At 51.7% G+C, this 25,574-nt stretch overlaps 11 protein-coding genes across 11 annotated transcripts; 5 read left to right on the top strand and 6 right to left on the bottom strand.

Annotated features, from left to right (window-relative positions):
* Positions 1-182: 182 nt before the first annotated feature.
* Positions 183-740, bottom strand: VTN00DRAFT_6214 (uncharacterized protein; the record flags this gene model as incomplete). Its single annotated transcript, XM_069432826.1, has 2 exons — positions 183-228; positions 496-740. 2 exons carry the CDS (start codon positions 738-740, stop codon positions 183-185), a joined length of 291 nt encoding a protein of 96 aa, XP_069288646.1.
* A 1,906-nt stretch (positions 741-2,646) lies between these two features.
* VTN00DRAFT_6213 (uncharacterized protein) lies at positions 2,647-4,099 on the top strand (the record flags this gene model as incomplete). The annotated part of the gene is made up of 2 exons (XM_069432825.1): positions 2,647-3,769; positions 3,828-4,099. 2 exons carry the CDS (start codon positions 2,647-2,649, stop codon positions 4,097-4,099), a joined length of 1,395 nt encoding a protein of 464 aa, XP_069288645.1.
* A 1,054-nt stretch (positions 4,100-5,153) lies between these two features.
* Positions 5,154-6,824, bottom strand: VTN00DRAFT_6212 (uncharacterized protein; the record flags this gene model as incomplete). The annotated part of the gene is made up of 10 exons (XM_069432824.1): positions 5,154-5,361; positions 5,442-5,606; positions 5,668-5,725; positions 5,787-5,932; positions 5,988-6,097; positions 6,171-6,492; positions 6,550-6,574; positions 6,635-6,649; positions 6,706-6,734; positions 6,796-6,824. The coding sequence occupies 10 exons, from the start codon at positions 6,822-6,824 to the stop codon at positions 5,154-5,156; spliced, it is 1,107 nt and encodes a 368-aa protein (XP_069288644.1).
* Positions 6,825-7,163: 339 nt separating this feature from the next.
* Positions 7,164-8,426, top strand: VTN00DRAFT_6211 (uncharacterized protein; the record flags this gene model as incomplete). The annotated part of the gene is made up of 1 exon (XM_069432823.1): positions 7,164-8,426. One exon carries the CDS (start codon positions 7,164-7,166, stop codon positions 8,424-8,426), a length of 1,263 nt encoding a protein of 420 aa, XP_069288643.1.
* Positions 8,427-8,617: 191 nt separating this feature from the next.
* Positions 8,618-13,728, bottom strand: VTN00DRAFT_6210 (uncharacterized protein; the record flags this gene model as incomplete). Its single annotated transcript, XM_069432822.1, has 7 exons — positions 8,618-8,931; positions 8,985-9,423; positions 9,476-9,903; positions 9,952-10,954; positions 11,014-11,340; positions 11,394-13,451; positions 13,516-13,728. The coding sequence occupies 7 exons, from the start codon at positions 13,726-13,728 to the stop codon at positions 8,618-8,620; spliced, it is 4,782 nt and encodes a 1,593-aa protein (XP_069288642.1).
* Positions 13,729-14,175: 447 nt separating this feature from the next.
* Positions 14,176-16,466, top strand: VTN00DRAFT_6209 (uncharacterized protein; the record flags this gene model as incomplete). The annotated part of the gene is made up of 2 exons (XM_069432820.1): positions 14,176-14,224; positions 14,296-16,466. The coding sequence occupies 2 exons, from the start codon at positions 14,176-14,178 to the stop codon at positions 16,464-16,466; spliced, it is 2,220 nt and encodes a 739-aa protein (XP_069288641.1).
* A 968-nt stretch (positions 16,467-17,434) lies between these two features.
* On the bottom strand, positions 17,435-19,199 carry VTN00DRAFT_6208 (uncharacterized protein; the record flags this gene model as incomplete). The annotated part of the gene is made up of 6 exons (XM_069432819.1): positions 17,435-17,668; positions 17,739-18,598; positions 18,654-18,766; positions 18,841-18,971; positions 19,042-19,112; positions 19,178-19,199. 6 exons carry the CDS (start codon positions 19,197-19,199, stop codon positions 17,435-17,437), a joined length of 1,431 nt encoding a protein of 476 aa, XP_069288640.1.
* Positions 19,200-19,813: 614 nt separating this feature from the next.
* VTN00DRAFT_6207 (uncharacterized protein) lies at positions 19,814-21,553 on the bottom strand (the record flags this gene model as incomplete). The annotated part of the gene is made up of 5 exons (XM_069432818.1): positions 19,814-19,852; positions 19,912-20,642; positions 20,696-21,131; positions 21,208-21,288; positions 21,401-21,553. The coding sequence occupies 5 exons, from the start codon at positions 21,551-21,553 to the stop codon at positions 19,814-19,816; spliced, it is 1,440 nt and encodes a 479-aa protein (XP_069288639.1).
* A 482-nt stretch (positions 21,554-22,035) lies between these two features.
* On the top strand, positions 22,036-22,681 carry VTN00DRAFT_6206 (uncharacterized protein; the record flags this gene model as incomplete). The annotated part of the gene is made up of 4 exons (XM_069432817.1): positions 22,036-22,113; positions 22,236-22,433; positions 22,518-22,570; positions 22,648-22,681. The coding sequence occupies 4 exons, from the start codon at positions 22,036-22,038 to the stop codon at positions 22,679-22,681; spliced, it is 363 nt and encodes a 120-aa protein (XP_069288638.1).
* A 167-nt stretch (positions 22,682-22,848) lies between these two features.
* On the top strand, positions 22,849-23,278 carry VTN00DRAFT_6205 (uncharacterized protein; the record flags this gene model as incomplete). Its single annotated transcript, XM_069432816.1, has 2 exons — positions 22,849-22,948; positions 23,061-23,278. The coding sequence occupies 2 exons, from the start codon at positions 22,849-22,851 to the stop codon at positions 23,276-23,278; spliced, it is 318 nt and encodes a 105-aa protein (XP_069288637.1).
* A 28-nt stretch (positions 23,279-23,306) lies between these two features.
* Positions 23,307-24,971, bottom strand: VTN00DRAFT_6204 (uncharacterized protein; the record flags this gene model as incomplete). The annotated part of the gene is made up of 4 exons (XM_069432815.1): positions 23,307-23,350; positions 23,413-24,575; positions 24,632-24,667; positions 24,718-24,971. 4 exons carry the CDS (start codon positions 24,969-24,971, stop codon positions 23,307-23,309), a joined length of 1,497 nt encoding a protein of 498 aa, XP_069288636.1.
* Positions 24,972-25,574: the final 603 nt, after the last annotated feature.

Genomic DNA, 25,574 nt, shown 5'->3' with positions numbered 1-25,574 from the left:
AAAAAAGGACGCCGTTACGTTCGTTACCGGCTATGGCAATAGAACATAACGGCCAAAAAAGATTCCAAAGATTAAGTTATAGGAAACTTAGACGCCTTAGGTAAGGTCCCTTGAGAGGAGATGGTCCAGGGTCTATGTTGTCCAAGTCGAAGAAGACGAGAAAAAAGCTGAAGTCGAAAATCCTAAACGACGGGTCCGCGCGCGGTGTCGAGGGAAAAGAAGAAGAAGCTGTTACTCAGTAGTTCTATCCGATGTGCAGTCAGTAAATGGTGTATAGTCGTATCCGGTGTGCAATGGATGAACTCTGTAGGGAATGCGAGTGCAGTGACAAGTCGGGCGCTTAGCGCTATGGGGCTGTGAAGGGGGGATTCTGTATATATGTATATATGAAGCCGACGGTCTGGCTAAGCCAGTGTAAGCTGGGGAAGGAAAGGAAAGAAAGAGAGAGAGAGAGAGGAGCGCGGCGAGAAGTGGAGGGGTAGGGGGTTTATATACCTTTCTGGGAGGCCGCTAGCGCAAGCAAGACTCGTCAGAGGGTTGTCTTCTTTGTCTCGTTCGGAGGTGATAGGCGAGGCAAACGTTTCTTGGTTGGTTGTGGTGAATGTGATCTGATCCGGATTGGGGAGGTTGAGGTCCTGGGATGGTGTTGTAGTGATGGGAGTCGTCGGTGATGTCCCCGTCAGCGGGGCGGATCGAGCATCTAGATTTGCTGGAGAGATTATTGATGGCTTTCTCGACATAACTGACGGGAAATATATGGAAATATATGTAATATGAGGCGAAGATCCAAAGGTAGATTCTCTTTGCTGTAGGGAGCGAGTGAGAATTGGGTATGCGGAACCTTCTATGGACTCATAGAACGTGTAGTATCACAGTGCCCGCTCTGCCTCTGATCCACTTGGCACAACAGCATATCCATAGAAGAAACGATAGCAGTTACAAGTCCAGATAGATATTTATTTGTCTATCAGACTGCGAGACCGAGACTAATAGCTGTTGGAATGGGAAGAGGATCAACGTCCAAGGCGAGTTGTATGATATACTGGGTTACATGACAGTTTGGTTCTTTCCCTGCGGCAGGAAGGAGGAACACGGGTTGCTAGCTTGACAGACGGAGTATCAGAATGAAATAGATGATAGATACTCCCCCTTCCACGTTAAGGAAGATGGGATATAGGCCAATATCGTTACTAGAGGGACATAGCTCCGTTAGAGGATGTATGTTTATTCTTGAATATCGTGATAGACCGTTTTGGCATGGAATCACAAATGGAACCACCTGATGGCATAAGCTGCTGGCACCCGACCTGCTTGGATGTCACACTAAGCCATTACTATTGGGATGCTGCAAGGAGTTAAGATTAGTCAAAACCTGATCTTCTTCAGAAACAGTTCTCTTCGAGAGACACCGAAAGAAATAAGAAATAGGAAATGGAAAAAGAAAATGGGTATAATAGTATCAGGAACATGCGTTCAACAAAACCCACACAATGCCAAAGTGGACTACTAACAGCACCCCGTGCGGGGATAGCTGATAACAGATAAGAGAAATTAGACTGTTTGCATCCTCTACTTCTTCAAGAACAAATCCCAGACTCAATAAACACCATACATCTATACAAGGTCCGATGGAGCGGATCCCCAAACCTCTCCCGAAGGAACGGGACATTGCTTATTGGTAACGTCATCGAGGCGAATGGCGATAGTCCCACAGGAGCGGGACAACACGGATATGACTGGCTGAATGGAGAGGATCCAGTGAACACATCATCAAGGGTCCTTTGCCATGGCCAGCTTGTCAGTGAGCTTCGTGCTGGGCCAGACCAGCAAAGACAGTGCGCGTCACGTGGTACTGTACTTTGACGAAAAAAAAAATTTTTTTATGCCAGACGCAGATCCATGCCGGACAGAGAGTGATCCTGGCTCCGCCAGACGGGAAGCAAAGATAAGAGGCAAAAACAGGCAAAAAACGAGATAGAGATAAGGCATTTTCTAGCCTAGAAAAAAAAATCTAGAATCCTGCCTCTGACTACTATATCCGCGCGTGTGGAACTTCTCCTGGCCAGACCGTGGCTTTCCGCAGGGCAGACCGAGCGAGCCGGCGGCAGCGGAAATCCGGCGGCGGTGGTTGGCGCCGATGACGCCCGGCGGTGAGCACGCGCCAGGGGCCCGACGCCGCTCCCCCGGGGCCGATCTTCGCCCCGAGCCTCGACGCACGACAGAAAAATCCTGCCACCCCTCGTCTTCTTTTTCTTTCTCTCCTACTCATCCACGCACCCCCCATTGCTGCACACTCTGACCTGGCTCCAACGTCCTAGTTCTTTGCTGGTTAGACCAGCCTTTCTTCATTAGTTAGCGACTGCAAGAGCATAGTTGCGCTTATGCGTGTGGCACCAACTGTCTTCACTTCTCAGGTATGTACATGATTTGCCCACACAAAGTCTTTTCGTCCCCCAGCATGCCCCTCTTCTTTCCAGAAGACGATGACAGCTGACCAGCCCTATAGGACTACATCTCGGGTATGATGCTTCGAAGGAACCTTTTTTGTCATGTGTACCCAGGCTTACATTCCACAGATCACCTCTGGAAAGCTTCCGTAAACTGAGTCATAGTCGACCAAACGCGGACACTACTACATCCACCACAATGTTTGCTCGACTTTTCAAGAACACTCCCGTCCGGGCTAGCGCCCTGACCTCTCTGAAGGCGCCAAACCTCCAGACTCGGTTTATGGCCACGGTTGACCGCAAGATGCCCCAACCGTCCCAGAGGCGCACCCCGGTTTCCCGTGACCGGGCTACTTTTACGATCCGAGATGGGCCTGTCTTCCATGGCAAGTCCTTCGGAGCCAACATCAACATCTCTGGTGAAGCCGTCTTCACCACCTCCCTCGTGGGATACCCTGAATCCCTGACGGATCCTTCCTACCGTGGCCAGATACTGGTCTTCACTCAGCCCCTGATTGGCAACTATGGCGTTCCGTCCGCCGAGAAGGATACCAATGGGCTGCTCAAGTACTTCGAGTCTCCCAATCTGCAGGCCGCTGGTGTTGTCGTCGCGGACGTTGCGGAGCAGTACAGCCACTGGACCGCCGTTGAGAGTCTCGGCGAGTGGTGCGCCCGTGAGGGTGTGCCTGCCATCTCTGGCGTCGACACCCGTGCCATTGTCACCTACCTGCGTGAACAGGGATCTTCCCTGGCCCGTATCACCGTTGGTGAGGAGTACGATGCTGATGAGGATGAGGCGTTCACCGATCCCGAGCAGATCCACCTTGTCCGCCAGGTCAGCACCAAGGCTCCTTTCCACGTGAGCGCGGCCAACCCTGAGTGCCACGTCGCTGTCATCGACTGTGGTGTCAAGGAGAACATCCTTCGCAGCCTGGTCAACCGTGGAGCCAGCATCACTGTCTTCCCGTACGACTACCCGATCCACAAGGTGGCCCACCACTTTGACGGAGTCTTCATCTCCAACGGACCGGGTGACCCAACCCACTGCCAGGAGACCGTGTTCCACCTCCGCAAGTTGATGGAGACCTCTCAGGTCCCGATTATGGGTATCTGCTTGGGACACCAGCTGCTTGCTCTCGCTGCTGGCGCCCGTACCATCAAGTTGAAGTATGGCAACCGTGCCCACAACATCCCTGCCCTGGACTTGACCACCGGCCGCTGCCACATCACCAGCCAGAACCACGGATATGCTGTTGATGCTTCGACTCTGCCCAGCGACTGGAAGCCATACTTCGTTAACCTGAACGATGGCAGCAACGAAGGTGAGTTTTGAAGCCTTTGATGTTTCTTTCATGAGATTAATTTCCTAACCATCTGCAGGTATGATCCACAAGTCTCGGCCAATCTTCAGTACCCAGTTCCACCCCGAGGCTAAAGGTGGTCCTCTGGACTCCTCTTACCTCTTTGACCTCTACCTCGAGAGCGTGCAGAAGTACAAGAACAACCAGGCCATCTTCCAGCCCCAGAGGGACAGCCGCCCAAGCCCGCTGCTGGTTGACCTCCTTGCTAAGGAGCGTGTCGGTGTGCAGCCAACTATTGGCATGAAGACCGTCCAGGCTGCTGCCGCTACCGCCACTGCCGGGGCTGCGTAGTTTGCTTTTGGCTATTGTTCTTGTATTGGAGTAACGGTTTTATAAATGGAACTGGGAATTAGTGTCGAGTAAATTTACATTTGTGTTTCATAGTGCAGTTATATGCAATTCAATGAATATGATCGATTAATATCAGGACTTTGTTCCCAACACCCGTAATTTCAAGCTGCTAGCAGTAATTTCTCTTCACCCGTAGCGTTCAGTCAGCCCTGGAAAGGATTTTTTTTTTATCTCGCCAAGGTGAGTCATCCTCCGGCTTTAGTTACCCGGAATTTCCAGAAACGGCATCCCGCGAAGACTTCCGAGCGATGCCCCATATTTTCAGTACCAAATCCAAACTGAAGTCATGGGTGGAAGTTTGAATAAATGCATATCTAATTCTATACATAAAGCAAATTAAAATCCGCAATAGACAGCTGGTGAGGTCGTTTTCTTGACTGCGATAGTTGACCAGGTCTGGCGGGGCTCCCCCCTCCTCCTTTTATATCACTGGCTTAGTATATATGCATTTCTGGTAAGACATCCAGCTTCAATCTCAGATGCAGATTTTCATTCAGCAATGTGTGTGCATGTTCGTTAGCAAGAAGCATCTGCCTTCCAACTCTAAATACATTTCTGAAGTTACCAATGTTTCGGGATGGAACTTTACTTGCAAATGTGACGTTGTGCATAACACATGACAAGGAGTGCTTCCAGGGACAAGAAAATGTCGTGGTCCATGGGATTGAGTTCCATAATACTAGGTACTGAGTAAGTTGATGGGTGGTCTTGCTTGTGCGATTTTTCGATGGAGAGATATATAGCAGGTAGTATTTATGTTAGTTATGGGAGGATACTACCTACCTAGGTAGGTACCTAGATATAATGGACACCATACAGGAGGTAAAAAGCCTGATTGATCTCTTTCGGCCACCATGTGAAATAAACAGAATATTTTTAGGTTCATGACTAATCGAGTACTGTCCTCGTCACCTCTATGAAGATAATCATAAAGAAAGGCAACTCAAATTTATTACATCTCGCCAATTTAAGAAACCAATTTCCTCGTTTTCCCTCATTTGGCAACTATAGACACCACATCCTCATCCGCAACAACATGTCCCAACCCGACGCGTTGCGGGATATGTCTCGCACTCGCGCCCCAGACCAACGCGTACTTGAAGCTCTCCTTCAGCGTGCGGTGGATGTGGTCGCAGACGTCTTCGATGGTCGAGTTGCTCCGCACGATCAGGGCCTCACTGAAATCTGGCTCTTCTCCTTTTCTGTGGTTGGGCGTGGATGGTTAGTAGAAGTTCTAAATATAGAAAGAGAGGGAGGAAGGAAGGACAGAGATTAATCATACCGCTTGGTGTATATCCGAATCAATCGCAGCTCCTCCCAGATTCTATCCACCACGTCCTGGACTCCTAGGTCCAGTTCGCAACTCATCACGCAGGTGTGTGGCTCGCGAGCGAGTTGGTCGAGGAAGTCCAGGCTCACGCCGTCTATCTTGTTGTACACGTAAAGGCTAGACGAAATATGTTAGCTAGCGTTCATCTATCTGGCTTTCCCAGATGTTGATCACTTGCCATCTGATATATTTCCTGTGGTCTTTCATGATCACGTCGATAAAGTCATCAATCGTTGCTAAGGGGGAAATGTGTTAGTTCGTTAATTATATCTTGATAAATGACAGATAGTAACTTACCATTCTCATCTCGTACCAAGACCTCGCAGTTGAGGATCTTGTAGTCTCGTAGGATGTTGAAGATCATCTTCTCGTCAAGGTACTTTGGCGGGGTTTGGAAGGTAATCTTCATTCCGCCAGCCTTCTTCACCTTCAAGTAGATATTTCTGCAGAAGGTCAGTCCATATTCTCGTAGAGGCTCGTCAAAAGAGTTCCACTTACGGAGGCTCTCTGTTGAGTCGAATACCAACAGCCTCCAACTCCGCCTCCAGCAGCGCCCGCTGCTCAGCCCGTTTCGTGGCATCAAGGACCATCAAAATCAGATCGCTCGTCTACAATGCTACAGTCAGTCATACCCAAGTACGCCTCTTGATCAAATCTGTGAAAATAAAACAAAATACGAACCTTAGCAGCAGAAATGACCTGTCTTCCTCGACCCTTGCCCTCAGCGGCACCTTCAATGATACCAGGAAGATCGAGGATTTGAATCTCCGCGCCTCCATACTCCAGCACTCCAGGGATGGCAGTCAGCGTGGTGAAGGCATAAGCGGCAACCTCACTCTTCGTCTTGGTGATCTTGGACAGGAACGTCGACTTTCCTACCGAGGGAAAACCGACGAGAGAGACACGCGCATCACCACTCTTGCTGACGTCGAATCCCGTGCCACCACCGGAGCCCGAGCCAGGCGTGGGCTCCAGAAGCTGTGCTCTTAATCTGGCAAGTTTTCTGGGGCGGGATTTTAGCGGTGCTTCAAATAATGAGGTTCCGGAACGGTTTACTTACCCTTTCAGAAGACCAAGGTGATATTCTTAATGGAAATCAGTAATCTAAATTATATATAATAGTTCCGAATAAGCGATGATCCCACCTGTCGCCTTGTTCTCTGTTTCCCAAGTTAGCTGCGGGGTAGTAGATCAATACGATGCCCGGGCGCCTTACTCTGCGTCCTCCGCATCTCCTCCTCTATCCTATTTTAAATACATGGTTAGAATGAAAGATACATACAGTTATCCAGGCGGGAATTCTTACTCCTTGATCTTGTCTGTGATGTTCACCATTTTGGCAATAGTTTTGAAAAGACCCCACGAACAACTGTAAAGGGACCGCCCTGAGCGGAAACAGACCGACACGAACGGCTAACTTAGATATTGGATAAGTATTAACTATCAAGAAGAGGAGAATCAAGAGAAAAAGAAGCTCCCCTATGTATGTAAATCAGCCTAGCTGATGAGACGCCGTCTGCGAATATCAAAATCGTCCCGCAGGCCTGGACAGCGCCGCCAAGTCCGCAACGGGTGGATTACATAAGCACCCCATGGCTCGTTCTCCGCCTAGCTCAGCTTTTGGATCTGCAGCTCCGTCTCGAGCAAAGTGAAGTCAATAATCAACAACCAGCCATGGCGGACACGGCCACCGCCCATCCTCCTACGATGCCTTCATCGGCGAGTCCTCCACCCGCGGAGACCGCTGGGCATGAACATAATGTCGAGACATCAGAAACCGCCCTCACTCACCCTTCACGAGAAACCTCCGTCGTCGCCACCGACCCCGACGCCGCCCAGAAGAAGACCAAGAAGATAATCCGTCGAAAACGACGACCAGCACGACCGCAGGTCGACCCCTCAACGATCAAATCACAACCGCCCCCACAGACCGGAACGGTCTTTAACATCTGGTACAACAAATGGTCCGGCGGTGACCGCGAGGACAAGTACCTCTCCAAGCACGCGGCGCCCTCGCGGTGCAACATCGCCAGGGACAGCGGATACACACGCGCAGACAAGGTACCCGGCTCATACTTCTGTCTGTTCTTCGCGCGGGGGCTCTGCCCCAAGGGCCACGAGTGCGAGTATCTCCACCGCCTGCCGACCATCCATGACATCTTCAACCCGAATGTGGACTGTTTCGGACGGGACAAGTTCAGCGACTACCGCGACGACATGGGTGGCGTGGGCTCCTTCATGCGGCAAAATCGCACGCTCTACGTCGGTCGCATCCACGTCACGGACGACATCGAGGAGGTCGTGTCGCGCCACTTCGCTGAATGGGGCCAGATCGAGCGTATCCGGGTGCTCACCAACCGCGGTGTCGCCTTCGTGACTTACACCAACGAGGCCAACTCGCAGTTTGCCAAGGAGGCCATGGCACATCAGAGTCTGGATCATAACGAGATCCTCAACGTGCGTTGGGCCACCGTGGACCCCAACCCGCTGGCACAGAAACGAGAGGCTCAGCGGATTGAGGAGCAGGCCGCGGAGGCGGTGCGCAGGGCGCTTCCCGCAGAATTCGTGGCGGAACTCGAAGGCAGAGATCCTGAGGCCCGGAAGAGGAAGAAGATAGAGGGCAGCTTCGGACTGGAAGGCTACGAGCCGCCAGACGAGGTGTGGTATGCGCGAACTAGGGAACTTGAGCAGGCAGACAAGCCTGCGCAGCTGGAGGGTCCCGAGCAACGATATCTCATCGAGGGTGCACCTGCTCCGGCCGCAGCTCCTGAGCCACAGCCTGAGCCGGAAACAGGGGGTGGTGGCATATTATCGAGTTCGACTGTAGCAGCATTAAGGGGGTTTACTGGAGGGAATGTTACGACGCAACAGGCTACTCAAAAGCCTTCTGGTGGCGGTCCGCTGGTAGCATACGGGAGTGACGAGGAGAGTGATTGATTCATGATCGATCATATGAAGCTTGGGTATGTACACTAATAGAGATACCTTACTGGAATTTAATGTTCATTTCATTTCATTTCGTGAATCCGCTGTTTCCCCGTCCAGACTACCAAGACAACCAAATTTCCACAGTAAAAGCACAAAATAATACACATGAACTCCGTCTGCTTGGGTTCATTAGCTTTCATTCATCTCTCATTAGAGCGTACAAGATCGTAGTAAATGCAGGATCCCGTGCGGTAATTGTAGATGAAGGCGTTTGTGTATCTCTCCTTGCCATTGTTGCTTTCGCGGCTTTCATTGGCAAGATCAGAGAGCAGATCATGCACCTGGCTGAGGTATTTCCTCTCAGTCAGAGGTGCGTTCTGAATGACAGCACGCCAGCTGTCGGGGTCGGACAGACGAGTCTCCCTTATGGCTTCGAGGACATCGTCTCTCGTGTCGATTGCAGCGATTGGACCATTGAGGGCTTTGTCTACCACTTCGCGAGAGCGAATAAGGGCTGGAAAAGTTAGTTGCAATGGACATTGTTATTATTGAAAACAGAGTACTTACCGGACTCAACGATATTCCTTCTGTTCGTCTTTTTGTTCCTGTGTTGTGAGACCAGGATCCTCACGTCATTTCCCCGTTCAGTTGGGGAAGCATTCGCATCCTGCTGGCTTGAGTACTTCAGAAGCTTCGGATGGTCTGTTGTGCCCTCACGCTGGTTGCGTGCACGGATCTCACTGCGAAGCCAGTTGACAAGCTCAGAGCTTCTCACATCGAACTCCTCTTTACGGAAAAGGCTCTTGACTTTGAGCGCTCGCTCCTCCTGCTTGACAATGACAATCCAACTGTGGTTGTCATCTTTATACCTTGCAAGAAGTTCTTCAAGGGAAGAGGCATCGGCGGCAAGCTCAGCACTGATCTCATTCGCCCACAAGTCTTGGACGATCTTGATGCCAACAGTACGCAGAACAGTGGCATCGAAGCTTGCAACAAGTACATCGCACTGCCAAAATCAGTTAGTCGGAAAAACGTAACTATGACAAAGGTGTTCTTACCCTGCGAGTGCGCCAAAAGCCTCCAACTTCAGCATCGGCGTGCTTCAAGGCCTTGTTTGAGGCAGCGACATATTCGACCATGGATGTACACAGCTTGTCCCAGCTAAGGTTAAATCCCACAGCATGCGGCTGAGAGCGGCTCGACAAAACCCGTGGGTGGAATTCCTGAATCAGTCTGTCATATCTTCCTCCCGCAGCAAACACATCCCGTCGCTTGCTGTCAAATACACACTGGAACAAGATGCTACCCCTGTAAAATTTGTCGTTGAGACTGCCGAGCGGATTCACATAGACCTTTCGTTTGATTTCGAAGCCGTGAAGATAAGAGAGCACTACGTTTAGGTGGTTGAATATTTGGGGCAGCCTTTCCGCAAATTCTGTCCCTTCCATGATTGTCTGCAGCCGTTTGAACGCCTTGTCCGGCGAATCTATTGCGCATTAGTAAAGCGTTAATAGGGAATAAGCGAAGGACAAACCTCTGAAGTCAAATCTGGCGAGATCGTCTAAAGATGTAGATGCAACGCCGACCGTTGGTGAACGTAGTTCACTTCTAATTTTCTGCATGGTCCATTTTCCGACATTCAGTTTACTGACGATCTCCTTCACTGCCGGAGCCTGTGCAGGGGTGATGCGGCAAAACTGCATGATAAGCTCAAGTAAATCGGAATGGTTGATATGGAAGCATATTGGGACCGATTTCAGAGTCGGAAACTCATCTATGACCTCGTCCAGGACCTTGATAACCTCTGCCTCCTTTAAGGCAAGGTCCAGCGTGTTGTACGACACGATATCGAAATCGGCCTCCGTGTGCGTCCTAGGCTCACCACCATGAGAGGATTCTCTGTAGACTGTGCCAAAGGAAAAAGTCCTCTCCAACGAGCTGTCCTGCCGTGGGATGGCACGTGCATTTGGAAGGGTGAGATCGTAGGGCAGCTGAACCAAGTTACCGGACGAATCTAGCAATCGCACGACGCCGTTGCCATAATGCTCGGAGCGTGGGAAGAGCATCTGCCTTGTGGTTTCAACAGCGCCATGTCTTCGAAATACTGAGGACAGTCTTTCCTTTACCAGTCCCCGGACCAGCATTTCATTTGCTGCAGGAGTACCTCGCGAGTCCATGTCCCACGCTATATCTTCAAATTTCTTGGGTGATTGGGCGAATATAGTGGACAGAATCTTTTTGTAGTCTGGTGAATTCGGATCGGAGAGCAAATCAACAATTGCCTTCCTAAATGACTCCTCCTCAACCTGGAGTGGAATTTTTCCACTCTGGAGAAGTTCTGCTGCAGAAGGTCGTTCACTTGGGCGATGGCTCAAGAGCGATTCGATGATTTCTCCCTGAACCACCTTCTCTGATTGCTGGAAAGTCGACGGAAGGGTATGGTGTTCCTGTCTTATTTCCTCTAAGGTCTGGACCCGCTCCATACTCGTCTTTAGCGGGTGACACATCTCAAAGAAGATGATTCCCAAAGCGTACATCTACTAAAGTCAGCGCAGTCCGACGAAGACATAAGACGCCTTGACTTAGCTCAACTTACATCAACCTTCTCGTCATAGTTTCCAGTAGACACAGACTTCATCTCTGGTGCGACGTAAAAAGTTGTGCCAATGCTGCGTGTAAAGTTTCCGAAGTCAGCCCCTCCAGATGACCGTACGGCTGTCGAAAACTGGCCACTTGTAGCTAGACCAAAGTCACCAATACGCGGATTGTTTGCAACATCGATGAATATGTTATCTGGCTTTAGGTCTCTATGGATTATACCGTGGCTGTGGATATGCTTCAGGCCATCCAGAATCTGACGGAACAGACGCCACGAGCGATCGACGTCATCATACAGACCATTTTGGATCAGGTCACGGAGCGTCTTGCAATAAATTAGAACACTTTCTATACAAAATAGGCCGGGGTTCTACTTACATGCTTCTCGCAATACTCCATCTGTATGTAGAGCGTAGTTGCGACTGACCGACTTTGAGAGCCAGACCTCCATCGACGGAGCTCCAGATCTCCATTAGTGATGGAAGAGGAGTCATCAAGCTCCTCGCTGTCATCCTCATCAGAGAAGCCTCCGCCATTTTGTTCATCACTGAAGCCAAACTCGACTTTAGGGTAGTCGGCCGAGCTGATAAAATCAAGACCTCCAGTGCCGGTACTATAGCCATAGCCATTGTTACCATTGTGGATTGATGTTATTTCCCCTTCCGTCGACGACACGGCGTCTTCATCTATGTGATCAAAATCCTCCTCCAGCCATGCAGTGTAGTAGCGTACTACGTATGGGTGATTAAGTCTCGACAGTAACATTATCTCCGACAATGTATCTTTCAGCGCCGCAGCAGAGTTCTGGGAGATTTTCTTGATTGCGTAGAAACGGCCGTCGAGTTTATTCCTCGCCTTGACAACCTGGCCGAAACCACCTTTCCCCAGACGGCCTGCTTCATCAAAGTCTTGACCATACCGGGAGAACAAGGGCATAATCGCATGTGAATCTAGTCGGGGGCGCCTCGGGAGTGACATTGAGTTCGAAGCACTGCTGGGCACAATCAATGGAGCATCGACACGGAAAAATTCAGAAGGTTGGAGCTGGAAGGCGCTTGGACGCTTCTTTGGATCTGGTCTAAAGATTTCACGGATCACATCCTGCAAGGGAGCTGACAGCTCCAGTTCCTCCATCAGCGTCTTTGCAGACGTATAGCGCTGCAAGATATCCTTTCCGAACCCCATCTGGAGGAAAACTATACCCAGATCCCACACATCGGTCTTAGTGGTCGGATGGCCTCCATCCTGAATCAGCTCTGGTGGTAGCCAATCCGGTGACTTCGAAGTTGCCAAGCTTCTTTTTCCACCGGAAGGATCAGGAAGTGCTTCTTCAATGCTCCCCTGCAGCTTCACGATCGTGGCTCCTGTTGAATGTCTGAAGAGTAAAACTCGACCGCAGTGAATGTTACCATGTACAAAACCGCTGCGGTGATAGTAGTCAAGAGCCTCCAGCAGTTGGATCATCCATGTACGAATATTCTCGACAGCAACATTGCCTACGATGTCCAAGAGTTCGGACAATGAGCCCTTGTTCGCGTGTTCGAACAGGACATAGATCCGCCAGGTGTTTTCGTACGAATCGTAGGGATCCAAAGGCCTGTGTATCTTGAACCCAACAAAGTCCACCAGGTTAGGATGGCGTAGCTTCTTCAGGGCTTCCAGCTTGTCTTCACTTGTCCGCATCCGCTGGCGAAAGGTAGGTGTCTCCGGGCCGCACTCGTCAAGGAAGATCTCCTTCAGAACGAGGAGAGGAGCGCGAGTTTTGTTCTCAGGAACGATTGGCTTAACAGTGAATGTTTCTTTATCGTGGGTGCTCCGAAGAAGTGTCTTTCCGAAGACCGCACGGAACGTCAGCGGTCGCTCCTCGTTGTCGTTCATAATTAAAGGTGGATCGAACGAGATCACTCCTGGGCTATCTTCTGTAGGCTCAGCCATAATACTGGAATCCATTGCTGCTGTCCGGCTCTTGCGGCGTGAAAACCGGGCCCTTGATCGTTCACGTTCTTTCATCTTGTCTTCGAGATGCTCCCGCAGAGCCCGTTCCTCCTCCGCGGTTGCCGCTTCCTGCCTGCGGAGTTCTTCCTGCCTCTGCAGCTCCGCTTGTTGGATGGCTGCCGCCTCATGCTCGATGCGCTCTTCTTCTAGGCTTGGAATGTCCTTATCTTCCGCCTGAGCCAGTGCCACATCTTCGAGGACATCCTGGATGGACACCGCAAGCTCAAATATCATCTCAGACCCTAGTAGGGTCTTCGGTTTATCGTGGACAATTTCTTCAACTTTGGATTTGGCTCCATAGCGAAGGTCATCTACGCCTTGAAGAACGAGATTCGGGACGGTCTTCGGGTACGTAGCTGGCAGATCGACCAGCAAAGTAACGCGGATGTCGGGATTGGAGGAGGCTCTGAGGTGCAGTTTGAAGGCTATGTTGGAGGATTTCTGACACCATAGACGTGAGGATGATGATCCATCACCACAACTGACTCATTTGGGCCAAACTTACCTGCCAAGCGGAGCGCCTGTTCTCTACATCTTCAAAGTCGTCGCCGTAGATGGAGCGTAGGGCTGCGGCCTCGTTCACATGGATCTCACGGTAGTTTGTGGTCTCGAAGACGGGCGGGGCGGGAGGAGGAGGCTCTGGGATGAGCAGCTTCCTGTCAGGCCTTGGAGAGCCATTTCGGGGGGCATTGGTATGCTTCCTCTGTTTGTGAGGCATAGCGGGGCTTGGGCGTAGGACTGAAGCATCCAGAATGTTGGCCCTTGTCACGTGAGATCGTGACAAAGATGCAGCCGAAGCTGCAGCCCTCTACATGTCAATGGGGCACATGGCGATACGGTGAATGAGTGAATGAGGGGAGGGGCAGTGCGGTGAATGTGAGGGTGGAGATGGACTTCACAGTCTAGAGCTGCGGGGAGGCCGTCCTTCAAGTCGATGAATCTTATCCCCAGCTCCTAAAGGCGGTATCGATAGGGCGGCCGCGCTTTCGTTTTTCCGTGCCCAGCTCTGGCCCACCCGCTGCGTTGGAGACGCCTGTAAACAAAGCACGAAGCACCACGTCAACCCCCCTTCGTCTCCCTCCTGCTCCAATACAGGCCAATGGGGCCTTGTGAAATGTGTCTTCTTGCACTGCTTGTGATCTGAACAGGCTGTCTCGCATGCAAAATGCTGGGGTGGATTACTCGGCAGAACGGCGACGTTGCGGGCTCCGCAGGTGAGGTTTGACTTGCATACAGGCCTGATCCCGTGGTTGATTCTTGAGATGCTAACTGGCTTTTGAAACAGACGACTCGAAGGTTCTTGAGCCACCTGAGACGCCTGCCCCTGTCTTCGCGATCCGCGCCTTCAAGAGTGCGCTGTTTGGCACGCCCGGAGCTGACGAGGATGGTGAGCGGACGGTGCAGCAGAAGTATCGAGCAGCCGATCAACAGCGGAGCAAGAGTGACATACCGAAGTTAACTACAGACAAACAGGGAAATGGCGCTTTGGGTAAAAAGTCGGATAATGAGACGGCCACGCAGGCTATGGCATCTCCCACGAAGAGTATTCTGCTTACACCAGGGACAACTTCTAACCGTCGCAAGACTGTCTCGTTTGGTGATTCAGTCCTTGAAAATGAGCGGAAGAAGGATGAAGCTTTAGCAAAGGCGTCCAAGACGCAGTCGACGTCTTTGGGCAATGTCAGCAGCCAATGGATGTCTGGCCAACCAGAGGGGAAAAACAAAGGCAGGAGCAAGCTCACCCAGAGCTTACTCGATGCCCGTGAGAATCCCTCAGATGATTTGCCAAAGGTTGTGGAGCCTGTCAAGCCAGAGCAGAGTCCTGCCAAGGAAGCAGAAGCTACACCTACTACGAAATCGAGGACAGAGTCTAATGACGAGACTGTAGACCTCAATGAGCCGCGTTCGCAGTCAGGCCAGTACTGGAAAGCTGAATTTGAGAGCTACCGGATGAAAACAAATAGGGAAATCAAGAAGCTCATCCAGTACCGTTCTGTCGCAAAATCCTACGCTAGAAAGAAGGATGCGGAGGCCCTACGATTGGCTGACAAGCTGAAAGAGGAAGAAGCAAAGGTTGCGGAGATGGAACGCCACGTCTCTAATCTCGCGTCGACCATGGTTGGCGGAGGAATCGATTCGGACAAAGAGAAACTCGTTCAGGAACTGGCCAAGCAGACAGCCTTGGCTTTGCAGTACAAGCATAAAGTCAACACGTTACGGAAGGTTCTGGAAAAGCACGGTGTCGTGGGAAGTGACTTGGAGCAGCCCGAAAGTGACACTACATCTGAGAGGACGGCAGAGGAGCTGCGGAAGACCCAGCAGGAACTGGAGCAGGCCAATGCCAAGATTGAGGAGATGAAACAGCAACAATCCGAGTTGACGAAATTCCAAGACTTGGCGCAAAACTTTGAGCGGAAGGTTTCTGATCTGGAGAAGGAGAATAGCCAGCTGAAACAGAGCTTGGCTCGAGTCAAGCAGGAGATGACAAAGTACGAGGGTCGGCGCAAAGAGAAGGAGGCGAAGCTGAAACAAAGAGAGGCTAAGCTTGAGGCCCGAAACCACGAGTACAGAGAACGACTTAAAACTGCTGCTCAAGAGCGTCGTGAAGCTGAGGAGGCACTTAGGCAGTCCTTCCAGGAGGAACGGAGGCGCATGCAGAAGCAAATCGAAGAACTAAGAAACAAAATCCCTGCTTCTGAGCGCGGGAATTACAGGAGTTATGCATATAACAGGCAAGGGGACCATGCTGATGTGCAGGTCTATGATTTTGCACTTCATCAGCAGGGAAGATCCAGAACCAACCAAACTGAGATCCTCGAGGAGCCGGGAAGTCCAAGTCCTCAGTCCAAGCCGCGGCACTCGCGTCAGTCACGAGTAACTACCTCTGCCGCGCGGGACTCTAGAAGAGTTTCTAGAACAGGGGCAGTCGACATTAACCGGGATGAAGAACCGCTGATATATCTTGAAGACTCTCCTCATAAGGATAGCGACCGTCGCTCTCATCTTAAGCCTGGGAAAAGTACTTCTGCTGTCCCTCCTTCGTCACCACCTCAGTTACCCACCATTGAACCACCCACAGCCATTTCTCCCGAGAAACCCAAACATGAGCAGCGCGGCCGTCGTACGTATGAGTCTCCGCGTCCAACCATGATTTCCTTCCCAGAATGCACGCAGAGAAGTCAGACTTGCCGTGCACAACAGCACAATCAGCCAACAAAGATCAGTTCTGAGATTTCCCAGGCTCAGAGAAGATCCGGTGCCGGTGCTTCCGCATTATTTGATCTCGGAACTGAGCATATTTTGCTTTCCCACGACAGACGGGAAACCGCGAGAAGAAGCGGCTTGTCTCCTGACCGGTTGGCCGCTGCCAAGGCGAGGCTAAAGCAGAGAGAAGAGAATCGAAAGAGCTTGGGCAAAGAGGATGGCAAGGAAAACATCAAGGCTTATATTACTTAAGCTCTATTTTCTCTCCTGGTTATCTACCTAATCATTGGATTATTTTTACTCAGCAGGAACAAAAAAATCGTTTGCAATCGGGCCATTACTACACTGCATGGCGTACTTGGGATACATGCATGGATCATACGGCGTGCCGTTGGTTTGGTTGGAGTTTTTGCTCTTTCTTTTGTTTTCCTGTCGCCCTTTTTCTCTCCTTCATATGCTTAGATGTCTGTCTGTTTGTCTTGCTCGAGGCATATCATTACTGCCGCTGTTACTCCTTGTCGTCGTTGTTGCTGGGTATACCCGCGGGTTCGAGTTGCCATTGTCATTGTCGTCGGTACGGGCTTTCCTTTTCTTGCTTGCAGTCATCAACACTGAACCGCTCTCATTAATAATGCTATTGGTTTTATCTATTCCTTGGTTCTTGTGTCACCACGGTTTTACCTGTCTGGCCGCTTGCTGCGCTGCTGCTCGCGACTTACTAGGATACTTTCTTGGCCTCTTTATCTGCGTCTCGTCCCTTCTTGACATTTGCAAATGGGAGTGATTATGGGTGGTCCTGTGATGAGCGTGAGGAGTGGCTCCACGCGTTCCTACCTATCTCCTACCTACCTAGTCCGCGAAGCGATGCAATGCAATGCAATCAGGATAGATAGATAGATGCATACATAGCATGAATAAAATGCATGCATACCATTGCATTAGATGCCAATGTACTCTGTACGTTGTATTACATATGGTAGGGGGGGAAATGAATCATCCTGGGTATTAATTAATTCCCTAACCTATCCTACACCACCCAAGCAGATCCATAGATAGATTCTATTCCAGAATCACAATCTACATGACCTAATATAGGTATCTATCGATTCTAATTTGTTCTTCTAGTTCTATCACGGAAGATAGAAGAAAAGAATCTAGATACAGAAAAAGAAAATGGACGCCTGCATAGCATAAGACGAACTCTGTTTTTCAGTTCAAGTTCAGGCCTTGCCGTCGCTGAACGACACAACGGCCCACTTGCCAGACCATGCCCACTTGCGCGCTCCAGAGTCGCCGCCCCCGTCGGGCGTCTGACGGAGCTTCTCGTCTTCGCCCGGGGGCAGGCCGACGACGGTGTCTGCTTTGCAGGTGCGGAATGCGAGGATGCGGACGCCTGACTTGGGGCCGAGAGGGCCAATGGCGGTCGTGAAGGGAGTGGTTGGGTCCCAGGCGGCCTGATTTAATTAGAAATGGATCCCCAAGTTATACTATAGAAGGGTTTGAAGATTCTGGCAGGGTACTTACGTCGTTGGTCAGTTTTCTGTAGTTCAAGTCACCCTTGAAGAGGACGAGTTCGCTCTGCTTCAGGTCCTCAAACAGGTCGGGGGCCACATGCGGCAGGCGCCAGTAGCTGCCCTGGGTAGTCCAGAACCGGTGTGGACGCACGATGAGCTTGCCCTCCTGGTGGAACTTGCTCCACTGGTCGAACAAGAACTTGATCTCGGCCTCTTCTCTGTCGGACAGCGGCTCGTATGTCCGGCCAGTGTCATCGGGTGCCGTGTAGAAGGGCTGCGGGTTGACAAGGACGTTGAGCAGGTCCGAGAAGTCCTTTGGGATAACATCCGAGACGAACCATGGGATAGACTTGGGGTGAAGGATGATCGTCGTAGCGAGGTCCGCGGTCAGAAGGTATCCAGCGAGGATGAGGTCGACGAAGAGCTCAAAGCCCGCGTTGTCGAGGGCGATGTCGACCCGGCGCTCGCTGTTCTTCCTCGTCTTGCGCGCCTCCCGCAGCACGTCGAAGGCAGCGGACATGTCGTTGACGATGATGTTGTTCTCCGCAGCCTTGCGCGCCTCCGCACCCTGCAGCTTCTGGATATCCTCGTACGTGAGCGACGTCAGGAGGGACAGGTCCGTAGCATTACCCCACAGGCAGATCTCGCACATCTCCGAGAAGAGCAGCTTCTCCTGTTCCTCGACCTGCTCCGCGGACTTGCCGTTGGCGCCCTTGCCCGTTGCCGCCTGCTCCGCGAGTTCCTTGTATTTGCGCGCCAGTTCCAGCACCGCTGGACGCGAGGACTTAAAAGTAGACATCTTCTGGCGGTTGAAGACATCGTAGCCCTTCCAGTGCTTGGAGAGAGAGAAGAATGTTTCTATGCGTCTATCTGCTTCGGATCAGCAAACGTCTTCCTACCTCTTTCTCTGGATGATTGCACGAACAGAGGTAGCACTCTGAGTAGAGCCAAGGTACATTGTGCCACGTCGGGTTTCCCCTCTGCTCCAATTCCTTGTTATAACTCTCAATGTCTGGTTCTCCATCGTCCGGAAGAGGCCTGTGTTGGGAGAAAACATTCAGCATAATCTCCCGCATCATTTCGTAAGTCAATTAGAAGGGAAGGCCACTCACGTCAGCTGCCGGTTGTGCTCAAGCTCGTACTTCAAGGTTGCCAGCTTCTCAATGATGGCCTTCCCCTCTTTGCGCTTCTCCTCGTCCGTGACATTGCTCACAGTCCGGTGGACGTCGTCAATTGCGCCCGTCTGTAGACCAGAAGTCAACAGATAGTTCGATAGCCACGTAAGACTGGGGTCGATGAATTGGTTGACTGACAATGATAACCGGCCAGCGCTTGTGTGCGGAGACAGAGGCAAAGCTCTTCTCGTCAGAAGTCAGGTACTGGGCTGCGCGTTGCGGCGGGGTTAGCGGGCCATGGGGAGGTAGATATTGTGGGCTCGCGAAGGCTTACGGATCTTGGGATCGAACTCCATCTTTTCCGTCGTGCCTGGGAGACTCAACGGAGACGAAGGAAAGCAGATCTATGGGGCAGGAAAAAGAGAGGCTAGACCTCAGGCATGGCTTTTGTTTTTAGGACATGGGGCCGTGGCGGGGATGTCTCTCCGCGGGGCTCGCTGCGCGGAGCGCCGAGACGGCTCGAGACCGCATATCACTCCCTCGTCTCTTTCACCGACGCTCCAGTCTAACACGGTCAGACGCTGAAGTAAAAACTTACAAATTACAGAGTACCTTGAACCTCGTCACCGCTTCTTTCATTATCTTCCTACGTATCCCAATCATACGAACATTTGGTACTAGAGCAAAGGCTCGTTCTCAACCGCTATCTCAGGCAGAAATATTGCCAACCAAAACACTCGTGGCAGCCTGTTTTTCGTCAACGTGGCGCGATGCAAAACGTTGCAGACAGAAACGGACAGTGTCCAGATCGACGGGACCAAGAAATCATCAACCGTCTCATGGCTAATCAAAAGTCAGGGCCTTTCAAGTTCGCTGAACTCGGCCATCACTGGTGGAAAACGGCATCTATCGGTCTAGGAATTCCTTGTGATCCGAAAATGCCATCCCGCTCTTCAATCATATCAGATTTTTACATCATCATCGACATAAGTGGGTTCTGAGCATAGGCCTGGAATTTGAGCATCAGTCAGCAATATTCAGGACTCAATTCTTAGAAGTCTCACGTACCATTGGCTTGATGTCAGGGTGCGGTACAGCATCGAAGCTGTGGTACTCCAGCTTGAAGTCCGGCCCAAGGTTGATATAAGCACCCTTGTTCTCGGTTGTGTCGCAGTACTTCGGTGCGGAGAAGACGGTGATGCAGCGCCCGTCGTGCTCAACTTCGTACCCTTCCATTCTGACCTCATGCGACCGGATGATGGCCTCCAGGCCGTTCTTCTCACAGAACCGCTTGGTGACATCCGGTCCAAACTGTAGGCCAACACCTCTCTTGCTGGGTCCGCGGCCAGGGGTAGGCTGTGGGTCTGTCCAGAGCATCTCCATCATCAAGCCCTGCTGACCAGGTTGGCGCTGGTTGAACCTGTTCAGCTTCCGGATATCATCCAAGGTCGTATTGTCGTCCGAGAATAGACCACCGTGAAGCACAAGGTACTTGCTGCCGACCAACGTGGCCAGGGGCAGCGCGGAGAAAGACTCGGAGAAGACCTTGAACACGCGCTCAGTGTACTTGGCCTTGCACTCTCCTTCGAAGCCGTACACGCGGTTCATGTCGTCTGTCTCGTGGTTTCCGCGGTTGAGGAAGAATTTATTCGGTCGCAGCCACTTGAACGCATAGAGGAGGAGTGCAATTTCTGTGGACCAGGAGCCACGGTCGACAAAGTCGCCATTGAACAAATATGCGTGGGTATCCGACGGGTATCCGTTTAACCGGAAGATCTCCAAAAGGTCGAAGAATTGTCCTACAAAAACGTTAGATATCGTCCGTGCAATGAGAAGAAACAGAAGAGCTCACCATGCGTGTCTCCGCAGATTGTCAATTTGGTTCCCTCATCGACCCCGATCTCCACCATCGTCGGCTCCTTGCGGGAGATTTCCAAAACCGCCTTGATAATTTGGAACACGTACTTGCGATGTATCTTCTTTCCGTTCTTGAATCGCTCGATCATGTCGTCAATAAACTCCTGAGTCATCTCGTTACCCAACCGGACCCCGTCGTAGTTGTCATCCACGACGATCGAATCGATGTCAAGGTCCTCGAACGCGGAGGGCGGGTCCCCGACTTCAATCGCCTTCTCGAACTCGATGCGGCGCACGAGCTTCTCACACTCCGCGAGCTTCAGCTTAGCATCCCGGTTATTTGGCTCCCTCTTGACGACGGCTTTGAAATCCTTGAGGGCTTCGCGGGAGTTGAGGATGGCAGCGTTTGCGAGCGCTCGTCTCCAATACGCCTGCAGAAGGGCAACATATCAGCATATGCACGGATGGTAGGCGCATTGCAGATGACAAGAGAATACGGCTACACACCTTGACGTATGAGGGGTCGAGTTCGAGCGCCTTGGTAGCATCCGCAATCGCAAAGCCGTACGCCTCCAGCTTTATGTGCGCCTGTAAACACAAAAACAATCAGCGCAAGTCCTCGGGCGCATATTTATGAATAGGGATGGTTCCAGAGCCGAGCTTAGTCCCAGGGACGATCTCCGCCATGGGCCGCACGCACCTGTGCTCTGTTGCAGAAGAACGACGGATCTCCATCGTACTTTTCTATTGCCTTAGTATAGAAGTCAACAGCAGTGGGCCAGTCATGCTGCGCAAAAGCCTTATTACCCTGCACCTTCAGCGCAGTGGCAGCCTCGACGTCTGGGGAAGTCATGGGCGGAGAACTGAGGGGAGAGACTCGGAGGAGGAGGGGGTTGCCGGAGGTGGCACACGACGACGATGGCAGAGGGGTAGTAAATAGTATATCCCGTAAAGCCCCCCTACAGTTATACAAAAACTGCGAACAGAGACGGGAAGGTCCTAGACGTATAATAAAAAGCCGGAGTGGAGAGAGAAGTTGGCTGGGAGTCTCGTTGGCAGCGCAGAGTGCTCGCTGTACACTTATTTTTTCCCTTCCGTTGTCCGTCCGTGTTGTTCTCCAAACTTGCCCATCCATGCTCCGATCGGCTTGGCACCGTTCGAGAACAATCGACCACTCAGCTTCCTCCGCAACGTTTCCCTGCTTCATTGACTCTCTCTCCACGACAGCTACCTTTTTCTCCACCAGACACCCGGCTGTCTTTTAGCTATCTCTCACTGCTGAGCAAACCCCTATCGACCGCGACTAGCTAGCTTAGCCCAGTTCGATCAACAACCATGTCATTTTACGTCGCGCCCGGCCAGCAGCGCACTCTCCGCGCGTGCATGGTCTGCTCCCTCGTCCAGCTACACAGCGTGAGTAAACCCCCCGACCCTCTCGCTTCTGTTTTATTCTTCATAGAAGAAAAATGGAAAATGGAAAGCCCGAAACAAAGACACAAAGAATAAGCTAACACTTCCCTTTTCTCCACGTCCAGAAATTCATGCGCGAAGGCTGCCCCAACTGCGACCACATCCTCGGCCTCCGCGGCAACAACGACGCCATCCAGGAGTGCACATCGCAGGTCTTCGAGGGCCTGATCACCATCGCCGACGTGCGCTCCAGCTGGGTCGCGCGCTGGCAGCGCCTGGAGGGCTACGTTCCCGGCACGTACGCGGTCAAGGTGGTTGGTTCGGTGAGTTGTTTACCTACCACGGATGGCACAATGTTTCTTTTTACAACGCGACACACATACTGACTTGGAGGTGTTTTTTAATAGCTTCCTGACGAAGTCATCGCGAGCCTGGAAGATGCAGGCGTGAAATATGTCCCGTAAGTTCTCTTCTCCCTTGCCTCCAGGCGGTCGATGTTGTGCCTGTTCAGTTCGACTAACACAACTTGCCACACAGGAGAGACGGCAGCGCCGGCGAGGAAGAAGCATAAGAGTGGAACCTATAAACCGAACAGAAACGGAGCGAGTCGTAATACGAACAGAGCAGAAAAGAAAAGGACTGTTTGGGATACCTCTAGAGTTATTTTTTTTCGATCGATACCTTGTCTTGTCTACGAACGGAAAGCGATATCCTCGACATTGATATCTAATTATATGGATGGCGTTCAGGGAAAAGGAAATTCTGGATCTTGAAGGTGTTACCTACGTGTACATTTATTTTATCGCATCGCATCGCATCGATCGGCTGCAGCATCGGAGTCTAGTTAGGTCATGTTCAGGATAGGATAGACAGGGTCTATTTGTTTCTTTCCGCGGCACATGTGTAGTACAGTGCATTATATTTGACATGGTACGGATCCTTTTCCTTAGTTTCTCGTGACAATGAACTGAATAACATCATCGTTCATGTTTTATTTGTGTGCGTGATATGGGTGCGTTTTTTTCTCGGCCTAATACGTACATACATAACTCATCCAAGCCGCAACGAAATAGCAAAAGAAACTGAAATGTCAAGGAAAACTCCGTGGCTAACGCCTGAGATCATGATCAAAGGAAATATGGTGGGGAAAATAATACGTCAATACTAACAGACCATTCCAATCATTATAAAGTCTCTTACGACTTGATGATCTTCTCGACTGACTCAAGGAGAATATCAGCTGTTAGACAAGTTAGCATTTGGGTCCTTTGCGCAAAAAGTACTCTAAGGTCCGCTACTTACCGTGGTGCTTCTGGAAGACCAACATCGGCCTCAAGCGCACCGCGTTCTGGCCGCTACCGCCGATGTTCACACCCATAGACTTGGCCTTCTTCAAGAAATCGTCCCGCTTGGGGGTGTCCCACGCGATGAAGGTACCTTGGCCCTTGCCACGCAGGTTCTGGATCTCGTTGGGGTACTGCTCCGCGAGGCGCGCAAGGCCTGAGTAGAGGTAGTCACCGGTGGCGGCGGTGTTCTCAACCAGGTTAAGGCGCTCGATCTCTTCGATGATGGCACGGAAGATGAGAGCACGGGCAGGGTCACCCATCCAGGTGTTGAACTGACGGTACGGCTTGTTGGGACGCAGCTCCGGGTTGCCGTAGTAGTAACCGGCCGTCTGAGCCTTCTTGGAGAAGGTGACAATGTCCGCGGGCGTCTCGAGGTTCCAGTGGTCGTGGGCCCAGAACTTGCCAGTAGCACCAACACCGGTCTGCACCTCGTCGACGATGAAGATGACGTTGTTGCGCTTCGTGATCTCGCGCAGGCCGCGGAAGAAGGCAGGGGAGGCATGGTTGTCTCCACCCTCAGACTGGATGGGCTCCACAACGACAGCGGCGACCGGGTTGTGGAATTCCTTGATGATACGCTCCACCTCCTGCAGGCAGCGCTGCTCCTCCTCGGCATTCTCCTTGGCGTGCTCCTCAAGAGGGTACTTCAGGGCGGGGAAGGGAGCCTGGGGCCAGTCAAAGGCAGGAATATCGATCTTGTGGATGGGCTTGCTGCGGGTGGTGGAAAGACTGCCGAACAGACGACCATGGAAGGCAGACTTGAACGACAGGATAGACAGCTGCGGGGATCCAGGAGACTGGTTCAACATTGTGGACGTAACATCCTCCTCGGAGAATTCGACGTGCGCGCCTCCACGCTCCAGCTGGCGACGGTACATGAACGCAGCCTTGTAGGCGGTCTCGTTGGCATCGGAGCCAGACAGAGCAGTGAACACCTGGTTCAAGCCCTTGGGCGCGACCTTGAGGATACCGGTCTTCAGGACGTGTGACCAGTCGGCAGATGGGAAATTGCCCAGGGCTGGTCGGTTGATCAACGCTCTAATCATCTCCGGAGAAGTTGCCGCCTTGAGGAGGTGAGGGTTGTTGTATCCAACAGGAATGGAAGCAATCTGGGCATAACTGCGGGCATTGGTCAGTTTCGTTGAAGTGTGGGGCAACGTATAATAGACACTTACACATCAAGCAGGATGTTGCCGTCCAGGTCGGCGATACTACTTCAGTCAGCTTGATGTTTGTATTACTGGAGACTTCGAGGTCATACTAGTTTCCAATGGATTTCTGGTAGTCAGTGAGCATGTTCAAGCTCCGGATGTCGAAGACCTTGTCCAGCTCCGCAGTCGCCTCTTGGTTCTTCGGGCCAGGGATGGCCGTCTTCACCTGAGGGGCCTTGGGCTCATCTGGAAAGTAGGGCTGCTCTGCCGCAGCACGGAGGTGCGGGGCAGTAGTGAAGGTACGGACAGCAGGGAGACGTGCCACAGACCGCAGTCTGAGACCAGAGCGAGAGAAAGAAGCCATTGGAAATACTGAAAGAAGTCAGTTGAAGTTCAATTCCAGCGTCATCCCTTGTTGCGGGAGATCTGATCTCACAGTACGCTAAATGCGGAGAAGCTCAATGGGCCAAGAACGTAGGGACCAGCAACGACAGAAGAACAACAGGACAAGATAAAGGGGGAAGATTGAGCGGAGAGTCCAGAAGACAGCCCTGAAGGTACTGGAACGAAAATATCGATCCCGGCTGTCAAGCCGCGCAGCAGAGCTGCCGTGCTTTATATGACGAGTGCGGGCAAGAGCTGGTGCTGCCCCGCGACATGCTTGCTGCTGTCGGCGATTCCAACCAATCGGGATGCTGCATCCGTCGCCGATCGGCGTGCCGCCGCCGACCGAGCAGGGGCATGGCTGTCCCGATCGAGAAGGTCGACGCTTCTGTCGGATCCATCTTGGTCGATGGACGATAGATGCTGTGGCGCGGAAAACATACGGAGTATGTCTATGGGCATAGACCACTGCTCATCGAACAACATACACTGTCTCTGAAGGCGTGGTCACTGTGACACTGCGACAGCCCCGCAGTGGTATCGCTTATCGTAGACGTAATATATATAAATTGATGAGCAGTCT

Source organism: Thermoascus crustaceus, assembly GCF_041956765.1.
Source record: "Thermoascus crustaceus strain CBS 181.67 unplaced genomic scaffold VTN00scaffold_3, whole genome shotgun sequence".
In the NCBI taxonomy this organism is placed as follows: domain Eukaryota; kingdom Fungi; phylum Ascomycota; class Eurotiomycetes; order Eurotiales; family Thermoascaceae; genus Thermoascus; species Thermoascus crustaceus.
Note: the sequence above shows the minus strand (reverse complement) of the source record. Positions and strands in the feature narration are given on the sequence as shown.